The sequence below is a fragment of the Eretmochelys imbricata genome, chromosome 24, assembly GCF_965152235.1.
Source record: "Eretmochelys imbricata isolate rEreImb1 chromosome 24, rEreImb1.hap1, whole genome shotgun sequence".
In the NCBI taxonomy this organism is placed as follows: Eukaryota; Metazoa; Chordata; order Testudines; family Cheloniidae; genus Eretmochelys; species Eretmochelys imbricata.
In genome coordinates, this window is record NC_135595.1 from 15,375,176 (window position 1) to 15,399,508 (window position 24,333).

Sequence of the window (24,333 nt, forward strand, 5' to 3'; positions counted from 1 at the left end):
GAGCCGACAGCTGGGGGATGGAGCCAGACAAATCAAGACTGGGAATAAGGGGCAGATTTTCCCCACGGAGGGGAAGTGACCCTGGGAAGGACTGCCCCAGAGACAGGGCAGAGTCTCCAGCCCTCGGAGTCTTTCTATGGAGATCAGATGTCCCTAAAAGCACTGCTCTAGCTCGACCATCAGATCTGGGCTGGAGGTCGGGATCCCTGGGGCGGTCACTGGGCTGGGCAGACTGTGTGGGCATAAAGGTCCCTTCTGACATTAAGATGGGCAGATCAATTAACTCAGCAGTAAGCGGCTGGGCTGGTAGCTTCTCAGGTCTCCTCAGCAAGGCAGGAAGCTGGGATGCTGAATAAAGCTGAACACTGCGAGGTCGTTATCACTATTTCCCACACGTGTTATGGTCACGTCTAATGGCCCAGCTGAGATCAGGGCCCCGTTATGCCAGGCACTGCCCAGACACAAAGCGGAGACTGTCCCTGCCCCAGCTGCGATCAGGGCCACGTTATGCCAGGCGCTGCCCAGACACACAGCCAGAGACAGTCCCTACCACAAAGCATTTGAAGTCTAAAGAGACAAAAGTAAGATTTTTATCCTCCTTGTACAGGTGGGGAAACTGAGGCACGGAGCGGCGTGGCTTGCTCATGGTCACATGGGGCCCTGTGGCAGCATTGTGTAGCCCATAAAGCTGGCTTTAGCATTTATTTTATGTGGCAGCAATGCAAGGAACCCACAGGCCTGTCACCTGTGAGACGCTGGTGTCAGCAGTTAGCATAAGGCTTGGGGCTGTGGACTTTGGCACAGAGAAATGGCCTAACGGTGACCCCTACGTTTTGGGACGTGGGAACAGAGCGTTTAAGGGGGAGCTTTGTCCACAACGACACTAGAAACATGAGCTAACACCAGCTTGCGGATATTTTAGCATGGGCCCATCGGCAGCTGTCTGACCACCAGAGAGCCATGACCTACCTATAGGAGAAGGGCCCCCACCACTGGTAGGGGGAGGAGATACACATAAGGAAGAGGGGAGACACCCCTATGGAACAGGCATTAGGTGGGGTGGCGTCAACGTAACATGAAGTACAAGTCGCATCCCAGCCTGCGGGCAGGAGAGCATCATGTAGCCCTTGGGGGGTGCCAGGGTGACAGCGAGGAAGGTGATGGTGAGGAGGAAGATACTGGCTGACAGTCTGGGTTGTTCTGCATGGGATGGTTCAGAGGGACCCGCTGCTGTCTCTCTATCTACCTCGCTGGGCTGGAGCCTTTGTGACTTTGTTAAATGTGCTAAGAATTCCTCAAGTGCGAGTGTCACGGCTGTGCCCAAGGGGCTCCCAGCTGAACCCCAGTTTCCATAATCCTGGGCCTGACCTGGGGACACGAACCTGTCAAACCTCCGCGGGATCACTGGGAATTCTGAAGGAATCCAGAGAATGACTATGTGACTCCTATATCGGGCTCCAGCCGTGACTAGAGCCAAGATCTCCTGCCTCAGCCCCAAGCCCGGCCTCGCTATGGAGCTTGTGGCCTTTCTGGGACACCCTCTGTGCTGAAAATGTTTTCGTAGGAACCTTTCCTGGGCCCAAATCCGGTTTCCCTTTCTTGTAGGCCCTACATCAACGTTCACCCTGGAGGAGATGGAGGCCCTGCTGCTGCTGGCCCTCTCCATCCTGACTGGTGCGTGGTGCTGGTTGCTCTCGGGCTGGGGCTGGGATGCGGTAACGGGGAGGCGGGAATGTGGGAGACTCTGCCATGGAGACAGCTCCACCTGCCAATGCTTGAAATCCAGCAGGGGGCATCTGGAATTTCTGGGGTTCAGTTGCAAACTCTAGGGGGCGCTGTGCTGCAGGAGGCAAGGTCGTGGCTTTCCCCTGGCAGTCCGGGCTGGCCCCGATGCCCCAGGACAGCACCAGGGGGCGCTGTGCTGCAGGGAGCAGGGTGGGGACTCTCCCCTGGTAGTCAGGGCTGGCCCCGATGCCCCAGGGCAGCACCAGGGGGCGCTGTGCTGCAGGGAGCAGGGTTGGGACTCTCCCCTGGCAGTCAGGGCTGGCCCCAATGCCCCAGGGCAGCACCAGGGGGCGCTGTGCTGCAGGGAGCAGGGTTGGGACTCTCCCCTGGCAGTCAGGGCTGGCCCCGATGCCCCAGGGCAGCACCAGGGGGCGCTGCGCTGCAGGGAGCAGGGTGGGGACTCTCCCCTGGCAGTCAGGGCTGGCCCCGATGCCCCAGGGCAGCACCAGGGGGCGCTGCGCTGCAGGGAGCAGGGTGGGGACTCTCCCCTGGCAGTCAGGGCTGGCCCCGATGCCCCAGGGTAGCACCAGGGGGCGCTGCGCTGCAGGGAGCAGGGTGGGGACTCTCCCCTGGCAGTCAGGGCTGGCCCCGATGCCCCAAGGCAGCACCAGGAGAAACTAGCGCCATGGAGGCTGGGTATATTCTCAGTGCAACTTGTGTGTTTGCTGTACGTGCACCAGTCCTGGACAGACGTGGTCGTAAACAGCATCCAGGGAACTCCCTCTGTGGGGACTCTCAGCAGAAACCACCAAGGCCGGGTTCCCAGGGGGCAAATAACTCTCCACAGACTGAGGGATTGAGGCAGCAAGCACCCCAGAGAGAACTAAAGTGCAAAAATGAGTGAAAACCACATTTCTTCCAAACCCTGAACAGTTGCTTGCACACTAAGGGCAACTTGTAACAGCACCACCTGGAGGCTCCTGGCAGAACAAAGATAAGGCCCAGCTCATGTGCCAGGGAGACTGAATTCCCTTGGGGTCTTTGCTGAGCCGTTCTGTACCCCATACTCATGCTCCCGCTCCCCCTGCCCCGTTAATGCCCACCTCTCCTCTAGGGGGCAGAGGAGAGCTCAGTCCCCATGGTCTGTTCAGCCAGCGAGGGGCTGGTTAACGCCATCTGGGGTGTCGATTTGGTGCTTCAGACACATGTTTGCTAGGAACAGGTCTGAGATGCTCACAGCACCCAGCCGCCTACCAGGGAAAAGCCCCTGCTGATCTCACCATTAGATCCCACAACCCTCCCCAAGCCAAGACTGGAACCCAGGAGTCCTGATTCCCAGTCCCCCCTGCTCTAACCCACTGGACCCCCACTTTCATCCCAAAGCCAGAGAGAGAACCCAAAACCCTGACTATCCATCCCCCTGCTCTAACTACTAGACCCCAGTCCCGTCCCAGAGCCAGGGAGAGAACCCAGGAGTCCTGGCTCCCAGCCCCCACCCCTGCTCTAACCTGTAGACCCCACTCCCCTCCCAAAGCTGGATAAAGAACCCAGGAGGGCTGCTTTCACCACTAGCCTTGGCGCAGCAAGCTGCAGACTGCAGATAATCGCTGGCCCCTTCCGCCTTCTCTGTGAGATCCTGTGTCACATCACACATCACACGAGATGAGATCTCACACGAGGTCATTGTGTCACATCAGATCTTCCGAGACACAAACTCAGCATCTCTGGCCCCAGTGGGGCAGAGGGAAGGGCCCAGCTAGAGGAACTGTCATGACGAGGCTGGGGGGGCTGTACCTGCTCAGCAGTGACTCTAGGAAGGACCCAGGTGTCCTGGTGGAGCCAACTGTCCATGAGCTCCCCAGGCGATGCTCTGGCTAAGAGGGCGAGTGTGACCCTGGGCTGGAGACACAGGGGAATAGCAAGTAGGAGCTGGGATCCCCGCTGGACGTGACATTGGGGAGATTGTGCCTAGCTCTGGGGGGCCACCTGGCAAACAAGGTATCCAGAAATGGGGGAGGGGTCAGAGAAGAGCAGCAGGGACAATCCGAGGGCTGGAAAACCTGCCCGACAGCCAAGCACTGAAGGAGCTCAATCTAGTGAGTTTAACCTGGGGAAGGCTCAAAGGGGACTAGATCCCTGTCTGTCAGCACCTCCCTGGTGGGCGGGCGGGGGAGGTTTCAGAGGGCTTGTTAACCCAACAGACACGGACAACGTGAGAGCCGACAGCTGGGGGATGGAGCCAGACAAATCAAGACTGGGAATAAGGGGCAGATTTTCCCCACGGAGGGGAAGTGACCCTGGGAAGGACTGCCCCAGAGACAGGGCAGAGTCTCCAGCCCTCGGAGTCTTTCTATGGAGATCAGATGTCCCTAAAAGCACTGCTCTAGCTCGACCATCAGATCTGGGCTGGAGGTCGGGATCCCTGGGGCGGTCACTGGGCTGGGCAGACTGTGTGGGCATAAAGGTCCCTTCTGACATTAAGATGGGCAGATCAATGAACTCAGCAGTAAGCGGCTGGGCTGGTAGCTTCTCAGGTCTCCTCAGCAAGGCAGGAAGCTGGGATGCTGAATAAAGCTGAACACTGCGAGGTCGTTATCACTATTTCCCACACGTGTTATGGTCACGTCTAATGGCCCAGCTGAGATCAGGGCCCCGTTATGCCAGGCGCTGCCCAGACACAAAGCGGAGACTGTCCCTGCCCCAGCTGCGATCAGGGCCACGTTATGCCAGGTGCTGCCCAGACACACAGCCAGAGACAGTCCCTACCACAAAGCATTTGAAGTCTAAAGAGACAAAAGTAAGATTTTTATCCTCCTTGTACAGGTGGGGTAACTGAGGCACGGAGCGGCGTGGCTTGCTCATGGTCACATGGGGCCCTGTGGCAGCATTGTGTAGCCCATAAAGCTGGCTTTAGCATTTATTTTATGTGGCAGCAATGCAAGGAACCCACAGGCCTGTCACCTGTGAGACGCTGGTGTCAGCAGTTAGCATAAGGCTTGGGGCTGTGGACTTTGGCACAGAGAAATGGCCTAACAGTGACCCCTACATTTTGGGACGTGGGAACAGAGCGTTTAAGGGGGAGCTTTGTCCACAACGACACTAGAAACATGAGCTAACACCAGCTTGCGGATATTTTAGCATGGGCCCATCGGCAGCTGTCTGACCACCAGAGAGCCATGACCTACCTATAGGAGAAGGGCCCCCACCACTGGTAGGGGGAGGAGATACACATAAGGAAGAGGGGAGACACCCCTATGGAACAGGCATTAGGTGGGGTGGCGTCAACGTAACATGAAGTACAAGTCGCATCCCAGCCTGCGGGCAGGAGAGCGTCGTGTAGCCCTTGGGGGGTGCCAGGGTGACAGCGAGGAAGGTGATGGTGAGGAGGAAGATACTGGCTGACAGTCTGGGTTGTTCTGCATGGGATGGTTCAGAGGGACCCGCTGCTGTCTCTCTATCTACCTCGCTGGGCTGGAGCCTTTGTGACTTTGTTAAATGTGCTAAGAATTCCTCAAGTGCGAGTGTCACGGCTGTGCCCAAGGGGCTCCCAGCTGAACCCCAGTTTCCATAATCCTGGGCCTGACCTGGGGACACGAACCTGTCAAACCTCCGCGGGATCACTGGGAATTCTGAAGGAATCCAGAGAATGACTATGTGACTCCTATATCGGGCTCCAGCCGTGACTAGAGCCAAGATCTCCTGCCTCAGCCCCAAGCCCGGCCTCGCTATGGAGCTTGTGGCCTTTCTGGGACACCCTCTGTGCTGAAAATGTTTTCGTAGGAACCTTTCCTGGGCCCAAATCCGGTTTCCCTTTCTTGTAGGCCCTACATCAACGTTCACCCTGGAGGAGATGGAGGCCCTGCTGCTGCTGGCCCTCTCCATCCTGACTGGTGCGTGGTGCTGGTTGCTCTCGGGCTGGGGCTGGGATGCGGTAACGGGGAGGCGGGAATGTGGGAGACTCTGCCATGGAGACAGCTCCACCTGCCAATGCTTGAAATCCAGCAGGGGGCATCTGGAATTTCTGGGGTTCAGTTGCAAACTCTAGGGGGCGCTGTGCTGCAGGAGGCAAGGTCGTGGCTTTCCCCTGGCAGACCGGGCTGGCCCCGATGCCCCAGGGCAGCACCAGGGGGCGCTGTGCTGCAGGGAGCAGGGTGGGGACTCTCCCCTGGCAGTCAGGGCTGGCCCCGATGCCCCAGGGCAGCACCAGGGGGCGCTGTGCTGCAGGGAGCAGGGTGGGGACTCTCCCCTGGCAGTCAGGGCTGGCCCCGATGCCCCAGGGCAGCACCAGGGGGCGCTGTGCTGCAGGGAGCAGGGTTGGGACTCTCCCCTGGCAGTCAGGGCTGGCCCCAATGCCCCAGGGCAGCACCAGGGGGCGCTGCGCTGCAGGGAGCAGGGTTGGGACTCTCCCCTGGCAGTCAGGGCTGGCCCCGATGCCCCAGGGCAGCACCAGGGGGCGCTGCGCTGCAGGGAGCAGGGTGGGGACTCTCCCCTGGCAGTCAGGGCTGGCCCCGATGCCCCAGGGCAGCACCAGGGGGCGCTGCGCTGCAGGGAGCAGGGTGGGGACTCTCCCCTGGCAGTCAGGGCTGGCCCCGATGCCCCAGGGTAGCATCAGGGGGCGCTGCGCTGCAGGGAGCAGGGTGGGGACTCTCCCCTGGCAGTCAGGGCTGGCCCCGATGCCCCAGGGCAGCACCAGGGGGCGCTGCGCTGCAGGGAGCAGGGTGGGGACTCTCCCCTGGCAGTCAGGGCTGGCCCCGATACCCCAGGGCAGCACCAGGAGAAACTAGCGCCATGGAGGCTGGGTATATTCTCAGTGCAACTTGTGTGTTTGCTGTACGTGCACCAGTCCTGGACAGACGTGGTCGTAAACAGCATCCAGGGAACTCCCTCTGTGGGGACTCTCAGCAGAAACCACCAAGGCCGGGTTCCCAGGGGGCAAATAACTCTCCACAGACTGAGGGATTGAGGCAGCAAGCACCCCGGAGAGAACTAAAGTGCAAAAATGAGTGAAAAACACATTTCTTCCAAACCCTGAACAGTTGCTTGCACACTAAGGGCAACTTGTAACAGCACCACCTGGAGGCTGCTGGCAGAACAAAGATAAGGCCCAGCTCATGTGCCAGGGAGACTGAATTCCCTTGGGGTCTTTGCTGAGCCGTTCTGTACCCCATACTCATGCTCCCGCTCCCCCTGCCCCGTTAATGCCCACCTCTCCTCTAGGGGGCAGAGGAGAGCTCAGTCCCCATGGTCTGTTCAGCCAGCGAGGGGCTGATTAACGCCATCTGGGGTGTCGATTTGGTGCTTCAGACACATGTTTGCTAGGAACAGGTCTGAGATGCTCACAGCACCCAGCCGCCTACCAGGGAAAAGCCCCTGCTGATCTAACCATTAGATCCCACAACCCTCCCCAAGCCAAGACTGGAACCCAGGAGTCCTGATTCCCAGTCCCCCCTGTTCTAACCCACTGGACCCCCACTTTCATCCCAAAGCCAGAGAGAGAACCCAAAGTCCTGACTATCCATCCCCCTGCTCTAACTACTAGACCCCAGTCCCGTCCCAGAGCCAGGGAGAGAACCCAGGAGTCCTGGCTCCCAGCCCCCACCCCTGCTCTAACCTGTAGACCCCACTCCCCTCCCAAAGCTGGATAAAGAACCCAGGAGGGCTGCTTTCACCACTAGCCTTGGCGCAGCAAGCTGCAGACTGCAGATAATCGCTGGCCCCTTCCGCCTTCTCTGTGAGATCCTGTGTCACATCACACATCACACGAGATGAGATCTCACACGAGGTCATTGTGTCACATCAGATCTTCCGAGACACAAACTCAGCATCTCTGGCCCCAGTGGGGCAGAGGGAAGGGCCCAGCTAGAGGAACTGTCATGACGAGGCTGGGGGGGCTGTACCTGCTCAGCAGTGACTCTAGGAAGGACCCAGGTGTCCTGGTGGAGCCAACTGTCCATGAGCTCCCCAGGCGATGCTCTGGCTAGGAGGGCGAGTGTGACCCTGGGCTGGAGACACAGGGGAATAGCAAGTAGGAGCTGGGATCCCCGCTGGACGTGACATTGGGGAGATTGTGCCTAGCTCTGGGGGGCCACCTGGCAAACAAGGTATCCAGAAATGGGGGAGGGGTCAGAGAAGAGCAGCAGGGACAATCCGAGGGCTGGAAAACCTGCCCGACAGCCAAGCACTGAAGGAGCTCAATCTAGTGAGTTTAACCTGGGGAAGGCTCAAAGGGGACTAGATCCCTGTCTGTCAGCACCTCCCTGGTGGGCGGGCGGGGGAGGTTTCAGAGGGCTTGTTAACCCAACAGACATGGACAACGTGAGAGCCGACAGCTGGGGGATGGAGCCAGACAAATCAAGACTGGGAATAAGGGGCAGATTTTCCCCACGGAGGGGAAGTGACCCTGGGAAGGACTGCCCCAGAGACAGGGCAGAGTCTCCAGCCCTCGGAGTCTTTCTATGGAGATCAGATGTCCCTAAAAGCACTGCTCTAGCTCGACCATCAGATCTGGGCTGGAGGTCAGGATCCCTGGGGCAGTCACTGGGCTGGGCAGACTGTGTGGGCATAAAGGTCCCTTCTGACATTAAGATGGGTAGATCAATGAACTCAGCAGTAAGCGGCTGGGCTGGTAGCTTCTCAGGTCTCCTCAGCAAGGCAGGAAGCTGGGATGCTGAATAAAGCTGAACACTGCGAGGTCGTTATCACTATTTCCCACATGTGTTATGGTCACGTCTAATGGCCCAGCTGAGATCAGGGCCCCGTTATGCCAGGCGCTGCCCAGACACACAGCCAGAGACAGTCCCTGCCACAAAGCATTTGAAGTCTAAAGAGACAAAAGTAAGATTTTTATCCTCCTTGTACAGGTGGGGAAACTGAGGCACGGAGCGGCGTGGCTTGCTCATGGTCACATGGGGCCCTGTGGCAGCATTGTGTAGCCCATAAAGCTGGCTTTAGCATTTATTTTATGTGGCAGCAATGCAAGGAACCCACAGGCCTGTCACCTGTGAGACGCTGGTGTCAGCAGTTAGCATAAGGCTTGGGGCTGTGGACTTTGGCACAGAGAAATGGCCTAACGGTGACCCCTACGTTTTGGGACGTGGGAACAGAGCGTTTAAGGGGGAGCTTTGTCCACAACGACACTAGAAACATGAGCTAACACCAGCTTGCGGATATTTTAGCATGGGCCCATCGGCAGCTGTCTGACCACCAGAGAGCCATGACCTACCTATAGGAGAAGGGCCCCCACCACTCGTAGGGGGAGGAGATACACATAAGGAAGAGGGGAGACACCCCTATGGAACAGGCATTAGGTGGGGTGGCGTCAACGTAACATGAAGTACAAGTCGCATCCCAGCCTGCGGGCAGGAGAGCGTCGTGTAGCCCTTGGGGGGTGCCAGGGTGACAGCGAGGAAGGTGATGGTGAGGAGGAAGATACTGGCTGACAGTCTGGGTTGTTCTGCATGGGATGGTTCAGAGGGACCCGCTGCTGTCTCTCTATCTACCTCGCTGGGCTGGAGCCTTTGTGACTTTGTTAAATGTGCTAAGAATTCCTCAAGTGCGAGTGTCACGGCTGTGCCCAAGGGGCTCCCAGCTGAACCCCAGTTTCCATAATCCTGGGCCTGACCTGGGGACACGAACCTGTCAAACCTCCGCGGGATCACTGGGAATTCTGAAGGAATCCAGAGAATGACTATGTGACTCCTATATCGGGCTCCAGCCGTGACTAGAGCCAAGATCTCCTGCCTCAGCCCCAAGCCCGGCCTCGCTATGGAGCTTGTGGCCTTTCTGGGACACCCTCTGTGCTGAAAATGTTTTCGTAGGAACCTTTCCTGGGCCCAAATCCGGTTTCCCTTTCTTGTAGGCCCTACATCAACGTTCACCCTGGAGGAGATGGAGGCCCTGCTGCTGCTGGCCCTCTCCATCCTGACTGGTGCGTGGTGCTGGTTGCTCTCGGGCTGGGGCTGGGATGCGGTAACGGGGAGGCGGGAATGTGGGAGACTCTGCCATGGAGACAGCTCCACCTGCCAATGCTTGAAATCCAGCAGGGGGCATCTGGAATTTCTGGGGTTCAGTTGCAAACTCTAGGGGGCGCTGTGCTGCAGGAGGCAAGGTCGTGGCTTTCCCCTGGCAGACCGGGCTGGCCCCGATGCCCCAGGGCAGCACCAGGGGGCGCTGTGCTGCAGGGAGCAGGGTGGGGACTCTCCCCTGGCAGTCAGGGCTGGCCCCGATGCCCCAGGGCAGCACCAGGGGGCGCTGTGCTGCAGGGAGCAGGGTTGGGACTCTCCCCTGGCAGTCAGGGCTGGCCCCAATGCCCCAGGGCAGCACCAGGGGGCGCTGCGCTGCAGGGAGCAGGGTTGGGACTCTCCCCTGGCAGTCAGGGCTGGCCCCGATGCCCCAGGGCAGCACCAGGGGGCGCTGCGCTGCAGGGAGCAGGGTGGGGACTCTCCCCTGGCAGTCAGGGCTGGCCCCGATGCCCCAGGGCAGCACCAGGGGGCGCTGCGCTGCAGGGAGCAGGGTGGGGACTCTCCCCTGGCAGTCAGGGCTGGCCCCGATGCCCCAGGGTAGCACCAGGGGGCGCTGCGCTGCAGGGAGCAGGGTGGGGACTCTCCCCTGGCAGTCAGGGCTGGCCCCGATGCCCCAGGGCAGCACCAGGGGGCGCTGCGCTGCAGGGAGCAGGGTGGGGACTCTCCCCTGGCAGTCAGGGCTGGCCCCGATACCCCAGGGCAGCACCAGGAGAAACTAGCGCCATGGAGGCTGGGTATATTCTCAGTGCAACTTGTGTGTTTGCTGTACGTGCACCAGTCCTGGACAGACGTGGTCGTAAACAGCATCCAGGGAACTCCCTCTGTGGGGACTCTCAGCAGAAACCACCAAGGCCGGGTTCCCAGGGGGCAAATAACTCTCCACAGACTGAGGGATTGAGGCAGCAAGCACCCCGGAGAGAACTAAAGTGCAAAAATGAGTGAAAAACACATTTCTTCCAAACCCTGAACAGTTGCTTGCACACTAAGGGCAACTTGTAACAGCACCACCTGGAGGCTGCTGGCAGAACAAAGATAAGGCCCAGCTCATGTGCCAGGGAGACTGAATTCCCTTGGGGTCTTTGCTGAGCCGTTCTGTACCCCATACTCATGCTCCCGCTCCCCCTGCCCCGTTAATGCCCACCTCTCCTCTAGGGGGCAGAGGAGAGCTCAGTCCCCATGGTCTGTTCAGCCAGCGAGGGGCTGGTTAACGCCATCTGGGGTGTCGATTTGGTGCTTCAGACACATGTTTGCTAGGAACAGGTCTGAGATGCTCACAGCACCCAGCCGCCTACCAGGGAAAAGCCCCTGCTGATCTCACCATTAGATCCCACAACCCTCCCCAAGCCAAGACTGGAACCCAGGAGTCCTGATTCCCAGTCCCCCCTGCTCTAACCCACTGGACCCCCACTTTCATCCCAAAGCCAGAGAGAGAACCCAAAGTCCTGACTATCCATCCCCCTGCTCTAACTACTAGACCCCAGTCCCGTCCCAGAGCCAGGGAGAGAACCCAGGAGTCCTGGCTCCCAGCCCCCACCCCTGCTCTAACCTGTAGACCCCACTCCCCTCCCAAAGCTGGATAAAGAACCCAGGAGGGCTGCTTTCACCACTAGCCTTGGCGCAGCAAGCTGCAGACTGCAGATAATCGCTGGCCCCTTCCGCCTTCTCTGTGAGATCCTGTGTCACATCACACATCACACGAGATGAGATCTCACACGAGGTCATTGTGTCACATCAGATCTTCCGAGACACAAACTCAGCATCTCTGGCCCCAGTGGGGCAGAGGGAAGGGCCCAGCTAGAGGAACTGTCATGATGAGGCTCGGGGGCTGTACCTGCTCAGCAGTGACTCTAGGAAGGACCCAGGTGTCCTGGTGGAGCCAACTGTCCATGAGCTCCCCAGGCGATGCTCTGGCTAGGAGGGCGAGTGTGACCCTGGGCTGGAGACACAGGGGAATAGCAAGTAGGAGCTGGGATCCCCGCTGGACGTGACATTGGGGAGATTGTGCCTAGCTCTGGGGGGCCACCTGGCAAACAAGGTATCCAGAAATGGGGGAGGGGTCAGAGAAGAGCAGCAGGGACAATCCGAGGGCTGGAAAACCTGCCCGACAGCCAAGCACTGAAGGAGCTCAATCTAGTGAGTTTAACCTGGGGAAGGCTCAAAGGGGACTAGATCCCTGTCTGTCAGCACCTCCCTGGTGGGCGGGCGGGGGAGGTTTCAGAGGGCTTGTTAACCCAACAGACACGGACAACGTGAGAGCCGACAGCTGGGGGATGGAGCCAGACAAATCAAGACTGGGAATAAGGGGCAGATTTTGCCCACGGAGGGGAAGTGACCCTGGGAAGGACTGCCCCAGAGACAGGGCAGAGTCTCCAGCCCTCGGAGTCTTTCTATGGAGATCAGATGTCCCTAAAAGCACTGCTCTAGCTCGACCATCAGATCTGGGCTGGAGGTCAGGATCCCTGGGGCGGTCACTGGGCTGGGCAGACTGTGTGGGCATAAAGGTCCCTTCTGACATTAAGATGGGTAGATCAATGAACTCAGCAGTAAGCGGCTGGGCTGGTAGCTTCTCAGGTCTCCTCAGCAAGGCAGGAAGCTGGGATGCTGAATAAAGCTGAACACTGCGAGGTCGTTATCACTATTTCCCACATGTGTTATGGTCACGTCTAATGGCCCAGCTGAGATCAGGGCCCCGTTATGCCAGGCGCTGCCCAGACACACAGCCAGAGACAGTCCCTGCCACAAAGCATTTGAAGTCTAAAGAGACAAAAGTAAGATTTTTATCCTCCTTGTACAGGTGGGGAAACTGAGGCACGGAGCGGCGTGGCTTGCTCATGGTCACATGGGGCCCTGTGGCAGCATTGTGTAGCCCATAAAGCTGGCTTTAGCATTTATTTTATGTGGCAGCAATGCAAGGAACCCACAGGCCTGTCACCTGTGAGACGCTGGTGTCAGCAGTTAGCATAAGGCTTGGGGCTGTGGACTTTGGCACAGAGAAATGGCCTAACGGTGACCCCTACGTTTTGGGACGTGGGAACAGAGCGTTTAAGGGGGAGCTTTGTCCACAACGACACTAGAAACATGAGCTAACACCAGCTTGCGGATATTTTAGCATGGGCCCATCGGCAGCTGTCTGACCACCAGAGAGCCATGACCTACCTATAGGAGAAGGGCTCCCACCACTGGTAGGGGGAGGAGATACACATAAGGAAGAGGGGAGACACCCCTATGGAACAGGCATTAGGCGGGGTGGCGTCAACGTAACATCAAGTACAAGTCGCATCCCAGCCTGCGGGCAGGAGAGCGTCGTGTAGCCCTTGGGGGGTGCCAGGGTGACAGCGAGGAAGGTGATGGTGAGGAGGAAGATACTGGCTGACAGTCTGGGTTGTTCTGCATGGGACGGTTCAGAGGGACCCGCTGCCGTCTCTCTATCTACCTCGCTGGGCTGGAGCCTTTGTGACTTTGTTAAATGTGCTAAGAATTCCTCAAGTGCGAGTGTCACGGCTGTGCCCAAGGGGCTCCCAGCTGAACCCCAGTTTCCATAATCCTGGGCCTGACCTGGGGACACGAACCTGTCAAACCTCCGCGGGATCACTGGGAATTCTGAAGGAATCCAGAGAATGACTATGTGACTCCTATATCGGGCTCCAGCCGTGACTAGAGCCAAGATCTCCTGCCTCAGCCCCAAGCCCGGCCTCGCTATGGAGCTTGTGGCCTTTCTGGGACACCCTCTGTGCTGAAAATGTTTTCGTAGGAACCTTTCCTGGGCCCAAATCCGGTTTCCCTTTCTTGTAGGCCCTACATCAACGTTCACCCTGGAGGAGATGGAGGCCCTGCTGCTGCTGGCCCTCTCCATCCTGACTGGTGCGTGGTGCTGGTTGCTCTCGGGCTGGGGCTGGGATGCGGTAACGGGGAGGCGGGAATGTGGGAGACTCTGCCATGGAGACAGCTCCACCTGCCAATGCTTGAAATCCAGCAGGGGGCATCTGGAATTTCTGGGGTTCAGTTGCAAACTCTAGGGGGCGCTGTGCTGCAGGAGGCAAGGTCGTGGCTTTCCCCTGGCAGTCCGGGCTGGCCCCGATGCCCCAGGACAGCACCAGGGGGCGCTGTGCTGCAGGGAGCAGGGTGGGGACTCTCCCCTGGCAGTCAGGGCTGGCCCCGATGCCCCAGGGCAGCACCAGGGGGCGCTGTGCTGCAGGGAGCAGGGTTGGGACTCTCCCCTGGCAGTCAGGGCTGGCCCCAATGCCCCAGGGCAGCACCAGGGGGCGCTGCGCTGCAGGGAGCAGGGTTGGGACTCTCCCCTGGCAGTCAGGGCTGGCCCCGATGCCCCAGGGCAGCACCAGGGGGCGCTGCGCTGCAGGGAGCAGGGTGGGGACTCTCCCCTGGCAGTCAGGGCTGGCCCCGATGCCCCAGGGTAGCACCAGGGGGCGCTGCGCTGCAGGGAGCAGGGTGGGGACTCTCCCCTGGCAGTCAGGGCTGGCCCCGATGCCCCAGGGCAGCACCAGGGGGCGCTGCGCTGCAGGGAGCAGGGTGGGGACTCTCCCCTGGCAGTCAGGGCTGGCCCCGATGCCCCAAGGCAGCACCAGGAGAAACTAGCGCCATGGAGGCTGGGTATATTCTCAGTGCAACTTGTGTGTTTGCTGTACGTGCACCAGTCCTGGACAGACGTGGTCGTAAACAGCATCCAGGGAACTCCCTCTGTGGGGACTCTCAGCAGAAACCACCAAGGCCGGGTTCCCAGGGGGCAAATAACTCTCCACAGACTGAGGGATTGAGGCAGCAAGCACCCCAGAGAGAACTAAAGTGCAAAAATGAGTGAAAACCACATTTCTTCCAAACCCTGAACAGTTGCTTGCACACTAAGGGCAACTTGTAACAGCACCACCTGGAGGCTGCTGGCAGAACAAAGATAAGGCCCAGCTCATGTGCCAGGGAGACTGAATTCCCTTGGGGTCTTTGCTGAGCCGTTCTGTACCCCATACTCATGCTCCTGCTCCCCCTGCCCCGTTAATGCCCACCTCTCCTCTAGGGGGCAGAGGAGAGCTCAGTCCCCATGGTCTGTTCAGCCAGCGAGGGGCTGGTTAACGCCATCTGGGGTGTCGATTTGGTGCTTCAGACACATGTTTGCTAGGAACAGGTCTGAGATGCTCACAGCACCCAGCCGCCTACCAGGGAAAAGCCCCTGCTGATCTCACCATTAGATCCCACAACCCTCCCCAAGCCAAGACTGGAACCCAGGAGTCCTGATTCCCAGTCCCCCCTGCTCTAACCCACTGGACCCCCACTTTCATCCCAAAGCCAGAGAGAGAACCCAAAGTCCTGACTATCCATCCCCCTGCTCTAACTACTAGACTCCACTCCCCTCCCAGAGCCAGAGAGAGAACCCAGGAGTCCTGGCTCCCAGCCCCCACCCCTGCTCTAACCTGTAGACCCCACTCCCCTCCCAAAGCTGGATAAAGAACCCAGGAGGGCTGCTTTCACCACTAGCCTTGGCGCAGCAAGCTGCAGACTGCAGATAATCGCTGGCCCCTTCCGCCTTCTCTATGAGATCCTGTGTCACATCACACATCACACGAGATGAGATCTCACACGAGGTCATTGTGTCACATCAGATCTTCCGAGACACAAACTCAGCATCTCTGGCCCCAGTGGGGCAGAGGGAAGGGCCCAGCTAGAGGAACTGTCATGACGAGGCTGGGGGGGCTGTACCTGCTCAGCAGTGACTCTAGGAAGGACCCAGGTGTCCTGGTGGAGCCAACTGTCCATGAGCTCCCCAGGCGATGCTCTGGCTAAGAGGGCGAGTGTGACCCTGGGCTGGAGACACAGGGGAATAGCAAGTAGGAGCTGGGATCCCCGCTGGACGTGACATTGGGGAGATTGTGCCTAGCTCTGGGGGGCCACCTGGCAAACAAGGTATCCAGAAATGGGGGAGGGGTCAGAGAAGAGCAGCAGGGACAATCCGAGGGCTGGAAAACCTGCCCGACAGCCAAGCACTGAAGGAGCTCAATCTAGTGAGTTTAACCTGGGGAAGGCTCAAAGGGGACTAGATCCCTGTCTGTCAGCACCTCCCTGGTGGGCGGGCGGGGGAGGTTTCAGAGGGCTTGTTAACCCAACAGACACGGACAACGTGAGAGCCGACAGCTGGGGGATGGAGCCAGACAAATCAAGACTGGGAATAAGGGGCAGATTTTCCCCACGGAGGGGAAGTGACCCTGGGAAGGACTGCCCCAGAGACAGGGCAGAGTCTCCAGCCCTCGGAGTCTTTCTATGGAGATCAGATGTCCCTAAAAGCACTGCTCTAGCTCGACCATCAGATCTGGGCTGGAGGTCGGGATCCCTGGGGCGGTCACTGGGCTGGGCAGACTGTGTGGGCATAAAGGTCCCTTCTGACATTAAGATGGGCAGATCAATGAACTCAGCAGTAAGCGGCTGGGCTGGTAGCTTCTCAGGTCTCCTCAGCAAGGCAGGAAGCTGGGATGCTGAATAAAGCTGAACACTGCGAGGTCGTTATCACTATTTCCCACACGTGTTATGGTCACGTCTAATGGCCCAGCTGAGATCAGGGCCCCGTTATGCCAGGCGCTGCCCAGACACAAAGCGGAGACTGTCCCTGCCCCAGCTGCGATCAGGGCCACGTTATGCCAGGTGCTGCCCAGACACACAGCCAGAGACAGTCCCTACCACAAAGCATTTGAAGTCTAAAGAGACAAAAGTAAGATTTTTATCCTCCTTGTACAGGTGGGGAAACTGAGGCACGGAGCGGCGTGGCTTGCTCATGGTCACATGGGGCCCTGTGGCAGCATTGTGTAGCCCATAAAGCTGGCTTTAGCATTTATTTTATGTGGCAGCAATGCAAGGAACCCACAGGCCTGTCACCTGTGAGACGCTGGTGTCAGCAGTTAGCATAAGGCTTGGGGCTGTGGACTTTGGCACAGAGAAATGGCCTAACAGTGACCCCTACATTTTGGGACGTGGGAACAGAGCGTTTAAGGGGGAGCTTTGTCCACAACGACACTAGAAACATGAGCTAACACCAGCTTGCGGATATTTTAGCATGGGCCCATCGGCAGCTGTCTGACCACCAGAGAGCCATGACCTACCTATAGGAGAAGGGCCCCCACCACTGGTAGGGGGAGGAGATACACATAAGGAAGAGGGGAGACACCCCTATGGAACAGGCATTAGGTGGGGTGGCGTCAACGTAACATGAAGTACAAGTCGCATCCCAGCCTGCGGGCAGGAGAGCGTCGTGTAGCCCTTGGGGGGTGCCAGGGTGACAGCGAGGAAGGTGATGGTGAGGAGGAAGATACTGGCTGACAGTCCGGGTTGTTCTGCATGGGACGGTTCAGAGGGACCCGCTGCCGTCTCTCTATCTACCTCGCTGGGCTGGAGCCTTTGTGACTTTGTTAAATGTGCTAAGAATTCCTCAAGTGCGAGTGTCACGGCTGTGCCCAAGGGGCTCCCAGCTGAACCCCAGTTTCCATAATCCTGGGCCTGACCTGGGGACACGAACCTGTCAAACCTCCGGGGGATCATTGGGAATTCTGAAGGAATCCAGAGAATGACTATGTGACTCCTATATCGGGCTCCAGCCGTGACTAGAGCCAAGATCTCCTGCCTCAGCCCCAAGCCCGGCCTCGCTATGGAGCTTGTGGCCTTTCTGGGACACCCTTTGTGCTGAAAATGTTTTTGTAGGAACCTTTCCTGGGCCCAAATCCGGTTTCCCTTTCTTGTAGGCCCTACATCAACGTTCACCCTGGAGGAGATGGAGGCCCTGCTGCTGCTGGCCCTCTCCATCCTGACCGGTGCGTGGTGCTGGTTGCGCTCGGGCTGGGGCTGGGATGCGGTAACGGGGAGGCGGGAATGTGGGAGACTCTGCCATGGAGACAGCTCCACCTGCCAATGCTTGAAATCCAGCAGGGGGCATCTGGAATTTCTGGGGTTCAGTTGCAAACTCTAGGGGGCGCTGTGCTGCAGGAGGCAAGGTCGTGGCTTTCCCCTGGCAGACCGGGCTGGCCCCGATGCCCCAGGGCAGCACCAGGGGGTGCTGTGCTGCAAGGAGCAGGGTGGGGACTCTCCCCTGGCAGTCAGGGCTGGCCCCGATGCCCCAGGGCAGGACTAGGGGGCACTGTGCTGCAGGGAGCAGGGTGGGGACTCTCCCCTGGCAGTCAGGGCTGGCCCCGATGCCCCAGGGCAGGACTAGGGGGCACTGTGCTGCAGGGAGCAGGGTGGGGACTCTCCCCTGGCAGTCAGGGCTGGCCCCGATGCCCCAGGGCAGGACTAGGGGGCACTGTGCTGCAGGGGGCAGCGTCGGGACTCTCCCCTGTCAGTCAGGGCTGGCCCCGATGCCCCAGGGCAGCACGAGGGGGCTCTGTGCCGCAGATAGCAGGATGCTGCTTCCCCTCCAGGTGCAGGCTGCCAGGACTGGGGAGTGACCCTGCCCGTGGACCCCCTGGCTGGATGGAGCGGCTCCTGTGTGACAATCCCTTGCTCCTACACCTACCCCGAGGGGCAGCTCGTCAGGGCCGTGACCTGGAGCCGGAACAAGGAGAGAATTGTGCGGCTCACTGCAGCAGCGGGGCAGGGCTATGGCAAGGCCGAGCGCGCCCAGTTCCTGGGCGACCTGCAGCACAACTGCACCCTGCGCCTCAACCCGCTGGCACTCGGAGACGGGGGCGCCTACTCCTTTGAGTTCCAGACCCAGAGCCAAAGCTGGAGAAGCCCCCGAGCCCTGTGCCTCACGGTGTCAGGTAATCCCCAGCTCCTCTTCCAGAAACATTTCCCCAGCAACCCAGCCCGGCCCCGTGCAGCGTTATGTGCGGCTGCTCCCCAGCTGCCCCGCCCCAGAAGTGGCTGCACCTCAGCGCCCATCAAGCCGTCCCCAAGGACGGTTGCTGTACCCCGCTCTTAACATTTCACTCAAATCAGATGGCCACATTCTGCAGAGCTGTGAAGAAACAGTGGAGTCTGGTGGTTAGAGGAAGCCAAAATTGGAGTCAGGACTCCTGGTTCTCTCCCAGCTCTGGGAGGGGAGCGGGATCTAGTGGTCACAGCAAGGGGGGCTGGGAGCCAGAACTCCTGGGTTCTCTCCCAGCTCTGGGAGGGGAGCCTGGTACAGGTCACACCCCCACCTGGGCTTGAGGAAGCTCTCAAAGAAGGGACAGTGGGTGGTGACTGGAGGTGGCTGGGCCCATGGCCGTGCCCCCAGCAGTGACTGGTTCTCCCCCTCACCCACCCTGCGCAGAACATCCCTGCAGGGTCAATTATGGCATGGCCAGGACCGGGGGAGCCCTGAGCGGCAGCTTGTTCTGCTCCATCTCCGAGCGCTGCTCCTCCTCCGGCCTGCATTGGTACGACGGAGCCGGCGCGCGGATCCTGACGGAAACTGCAGCTGGCCAACGCGAGAGCTGGCTGAGCATGCGCATCGTCTGGCAGCACCGGGGGGCGGCGCTGGAGTGCCGGGTGCGGGGCTACCAGAATAGGTGCCTCCCCAAAGGGTCCCAGCCCCCAGCCACAGGTGAGTAGCATTATGTATGGGGATTTTCCTTTGTAGGGGGCACCGGCTCCCATCAGACCCCAGGGCACGAACTGGGGGGGCGGGAAACGGGGCACGGGGCCTTTCCCCTCTAGCAGGCACTGGCTCTAATCCAGTCCTAGGGCAGGGGTCTGGCTGGCACAAGGGGTGGGGAATGGGACATGGGACCTTTCCCCTCTGGCGGGCGCCAGCTTCCATCCGGCCCCAGGATGAGGGACTGGCTGGCTCATGGGTGCAGGGAATGGGGCATTGGGCCTTCCCCTCAATAGAGCGCCGGTTCTGACCCATCTCCAATGGCTTTTTCAGGCTGGACCCCCCACCTGAAGGTCCTGGTGGACACGGACAGCCTGGGCCCGATCAGGGAGGGTGACTCGTTCACACTGAGATGCGTGGAGGACAGCAGGTCGCTGGACGAGTTCTACTCCTGGATTCACAACTATGAGGATCTGCCCGGGGGCCCCTCTGTGCAGATCAAGGGGGCAACCTTGTCTCACGGGGGCAATTACACCTGCATGAAGTGGGTCTCCGGCACCGGGCGTGGCTACCTGGCTATATCCCCCACCACCTATGTGGCCATCCTTGGTGAGTAGACAGTGCCAGGGTGGGGCCAGAGCTCTGGGGGTGGGGGCCAAGGAGCACAGATGGGAGGGGCCCTTCAGTCACTGACATGCCAATTGGGGGCGGGGCCACAGCCCTGGGGGTGGGGCCAAGGAGCACAGATGGGAGGGATCCTTGTCTCACCTACATTCCAAATGGGGGCGGGACCACAGCCCTGGGGGCGGAGCAGGAGAGCACAGATTGGAGGGGGGGCCTTTCTGTCACTGACATTCCAGTTGGGGGCAGGGCCACAGCCATGGGGGTAGAACCAGGTTCACAAATGGGAGGGTCCAGGGGCCCTCCTTATGCCATCACTTGGATATGGGAGTGGGGCTAGAGCATTGGGGACAGAGCCATGGAGCCCCTCCACCCCATGCCATGCAGCGCCTAAGCCCCCAACTGCCATCCCACAGGGGTGTCATTAGCTCATATCTCATTCGCTTCCTCTGCAGCCCCCCCCGTGGTGCATGTGGTGGCCACCCCAGGCCCTCATCGCAGCACGGGGGAACCCCTGTCCCTGATGTGCCAGCTGGACACCAGCGCCTATGGCGGAGTGGGCTTCTCCTGGTACAAGGATGGCGAGCGGCTGGGGTGGGCACAGCCAGAACTGGCTTTCCTGGGCGTCCAGGTGGCTGATGGGGGAGAATATCAGTGTGAGGTGTACAACACCCTAGGGAAATCCACCTCCCTGCCACTCACCATTACTGTTGTGTGTAAGTACTGGGCGCATTTGACTCCACGTTACGCATTACGTTGCCAGGGAATGGCTTAGAGTCCCCCATGCACCATGGTTGAACCCCGCACCGTCCTTCTGCAAGGCCAACCAAAATAAACAAGCTCCCAGCTCATGCTCCAGCTGGGTCCGCTTTGTTGACCAGGCTCCAGTATCCCTGTCCAGCGCACAGAGCCATCTAGCAGCCAAACGACATTACAAGTCAACCTGTCATCAGGCCGAGAAACACCCATTCAAATAACGTACATGTGGTTGAAATTTAATATTTTTTAATCATCAGGAAAAATGTCTGGTTTGCCACCCTCAAAATTAGCTCTTTGCCGGACTTTTCATTACATTTTTCATCTCAGTTTTTACTTACAGTGTTTTGAAGGAGCAATTCGTGGGCGCTGGGTGAACGAGCTGTTGGGGGAGCCTAGCCCCTGGCCCCTCCCTCTCTGCCCAAGGCCACACCCCTCCCCTTCCACCTCCCCTTCCCCACGGGAGCCCAGAGCCCTGGTGGGTGGTTGGGGGGTGTCCCTGCGGCCCCCTGCTGTAGGAGCTGAGCCCTGCTCTGTGTCTGTGTGTCCCTGCCCGCCCCCTGCGGCCGCCACCCCCCCATGCACCCCCAGTTCCAGAGTGCCCCCAACCCCAGTGCCTGGCAGCGTGGCATGGCCCCAACCCCAGTGCCCCCAACCCCGGGCCTCGCGAGCACCGGCCCCAGCCTGCCCGCCCCAGGCTCTCAGCCACGGAAGAGCGGGAAGGGAACTGGGGGCGGAGCGTGGGTGGGGCCATGCCTGGCTGTTTGGGGAGACACCGCCTTCCCCATCCTACGCTACCCGCCACCCATGGGGCAATTGTTGAAAATTATAATCAATTAAAATTAAAGTTAAATAATCTTTTAAACAGAAAATGCTGGGGCGGGGCGGGGGGGAGGTTGGCAAACAAAATTGTTTAGGATTTTGGGAAACAGACAATTATGATGACTGAACAGAACCATATTTGATCAAAATGCCGATAAAAGAATGGTTGAAAAGTTGGAGGAAGCGTTTGCTCAGTCAGATTCAATCTTTGGCGAAAGGGTAGATTCAAAGTTTAGCAAAAGTTTCAAATGCCAAATTCCCAAAACTCTGGGGGGAAAGTGGGGGAAATGGTTCCATTTTGTACCCAGCGAAACAGCAACACACACAGGTTTGTGATCGTTCACATTTTTTCTTCCATTGGCCTGTGCAGCTGCCGGCACAAGGGGGCTCTGGTCGCACTTGGGGCAGGGTCTGTCTCTTGCTCTGAGTCTGTGGTCTCAGCAGGGACAGGGCCTGTCTCTGGTTGTGTGTCTGGGCAGCGCCTGGCACAACAGGGCCCTGATCCCAGCTGGGGCAGGGCCTGTCTCTGTCTATGTGTCCGGGCAGTGCTCAGCACAGCGGGGCTCTGATCTCAGCAGAGGCTTCTAGGTGCTATTGTAATAAGAGGAGACTGGAGGTTTGAGGAACCTGGAAAAAACTCCAATGTCCAATAAACACTTGGGAGGAAAATTCTCCTGGTTAAAAACCCAGCTTCCTTCCTGCCCCCTCCACTGAGACTTGCCTTCATTGTCCCCACTAGGACTATGCTGCCCCCTCAACCAGCTCCCACCTCCCCATCTCCCCTGGCCTGCCCCACTGCACCCTGCATGACATTGGAGCTAACGACCCTATTCTCCATCTCTCCCCCCCACAGACGGCAGTGACTGGTACCAGCTGAGCCCTGGCCCCATGGCAGGCTTCGGAGCAGGGGTCCTGCTGCTCTTCCTCCTGAGCAACCTCGGGGTTTATTGTCTGGCCAGGAGAATCCGCCAACGGAAAGAACCAGGGGGGAGTCTGCAGGGTAAGGGACCCCCCTGGGTGGGAATTGGGGGAGTGGCAGGAAAAGGGGGGCCTCTGGCTGCATTGTGGAAAACCTGGAGTGTGGGCGTGTGAAGGAAATCAGCCCACTGCTGTGTGTGTGTGTGTGTGTGTCCCTGCCGCCCTCTGCTGGAGGGACTGAGCCCTACACTGTGTGTATGAGGGTTGGCGGAAGCGGCCTGCTTTGTGGGGGGGGTTGCCAGTGGGGGGAAACGATCGAATTGGGCGAAAATGTTTAAAGAAGGAAAATAAACAGTGAAAGGGGATAATTGTGTCTCCTTCCCCAGAGGGCAGCAGAGAGGACCCCAGCAAGCCACAGAGAGACTCGCTCTATGAGGTCAGTTGCGGGGGTCTGTTAGCCCCTGGGTCCCCACTGCCCCCACATACTGGCTGGGGTTGAGTATGCAGCTGCAGCCTGTGCACCCCCCCACCATCCCCAGCTGGATGGAATCAGCACTACCTGACCATGCATCATAAACCCCGTCCTGCTAATGGCTATGGGGAGATTCTCCTTCACATCCAATAGCCAGGACTTGCATTGGCACAGGAGGCTGGGAGATCTCTGCCCAAATACAACTGGGGATGCTCGTTAGTCTGCCAGATAACTGCAGTTCACAGCTCTGCAGGGCCATAAAGGTGGGCATGGAACCCAGGAGTCCGGGCTACCAGACCCTCCCCTGCTCGAACCACTAGACCCCACTCCCCTCCCAAAGCTGGGGATAGAACACAGGAATCCTGGATCCCAGCCTCCCCCCCACAGCCACTAGACCCCACTCCCCGAGCCAGGGAGAGAACCCAGGCATCCTGGATCCCACTCCCCCGCCCCGCCCCCATTACTGAAGTTACAGGCAGACATCACACAGAGGTCTCCTGCTCAGGGAGTGTCCCCTCTTTCACACAATCTGTCTCTCTTCCTGTGTCCTCGGCAGGAAATCCCATGTGCCGGGGAGATTCCCTGCCCCTCAGATGACAACGGCGACTATTATAACAGCACCAAGGACTATTGTAACTGAGCACGGCCAAGACCCCTGCCGACCGTCCGCGGTCCCCTCCGTGCCGCCGCAACCCGGATCTTGATGAGAGTCCACCGCTCACACCCCAGGCAGCATTTACCCTCCTCCATGAGCTGGGGAAACCCAGGAGAACCCAGGTGTCCTGACTCCCAGCCCTCCTCCCACCCCGCAGCAGAGCCCTGGGGCAAGGTCCCACTTGGGCCACTGGAACTGGGCATTTCTGGGGCAGTTTAATTTGTAGTTCCTATTTTCCAGGCTGTGTTGGCTTTCGGGAGGCAGGCTGGCCTAGCAGACAGAGAACAGGACTGGGAGGGAGGTGATCCGGGGTCTGCCTGCCTACGGGCAACTCACAGCCCTGCTCTGTGCCTCAGTTTCCCCGAAATGATCCTGCCCTCCTGTGTATAGTGCTTGGAGATCTCTGGCCGGAAAGCACTAGACATGGACAAGGTGTCATTACCCACCAGGCTGCTGTTTCCCTCCAGGTCCAGCCCCTTTCTCAGCTTTAACACAGTTTTCGTCAGGGAATTGCCTTTGTTTTGTTTATTGTTACTGGATAATAAAGTGGGTTTACAAACCCATCAGCTTGGGTGACTGCCGCGGGACAGGGAGGCTTTGCCGAGGGCAGGGCGCTCCGAGACTCGAAAGGGAAAGATGACGCAGCAAGCAGCCTTTCAAAGGTGGGTTTTTAGCAGATTGTGCAACCGGGAGCCAGTCGCTCTCCGGCGGGAAATTAAAAACAAACAAACAAAAAACAGAAAAGCAGCAGAAGTCCCTCCCCCCCCACCCGACACCCCCAGAGCAGCAAGGCGCTACTTAATGAAATGAATTGGCAATTACAAATGCATCCGATGAA

At 59.0% G+C, this 24,333-nt stretch overlaps 1 protein-coding gene across 1 annotated transcript; it reads left to right on the top strand.

Moving 5' to 3' along the window:
* The first annotated feature begins 1,075 nt into the window (after window positions 1-1,075).
* LOC144279955 (B-cell receptor CD22-like) lies at window positions 1,076-24,175 on the top strand. Its single transcript, XM_077841659.1, has 13 exons — window positions 1,076-1,163; window positions 1,606-1,674; window positions 5,547-5,615; window positions 9,584-9,652; window positions 13,539-13,607; window positions 17,480-17,548; window positions 18,152-18,493; window positions 18,988-19,260; window positions 19,585-19,860; window positions 20,328-20,588; window positions 22,304-22,450; window positions 22,755-22,804; window positions 23,397-24,175. The coding sequence occupies exons 1-13, from the start codon at window positions 1,076-1,078 to the stop codon at window positions 23,478-23,480; spliced, it is 1,866 nt and encodes a 621-aa protein (XP_077697785.1). The 3' UTR covers window positions 23,481-24,175.
* The last annotated feature ends 158 nt before the right edge of the window (window positions 24,176-24,333 follow it).

Coding starts and splice junctions, on each gene's coding strand:
- LOC144279955 (XM_077841659.1), top strand. CDS start 1,076: ATGAAGTACAAGTCGCATCCCAGCCTGCGGGCAGGAGAGCATCATGTA. Junction 1,164..1,605: donor TGACAGCGAGGAAGGTGATG/GTGAGGAGGAAG, acceptor CCTTTCTTGTAG/GCCCTACATCAACGTTCACC. Junction 18,494..18,987: donor CCTGTGCCTCACGGTGTCAG/GTAATCCCCAGC, acceptor CACCCTGCGCAG/AACATCCCTGCAGGGTCAAT.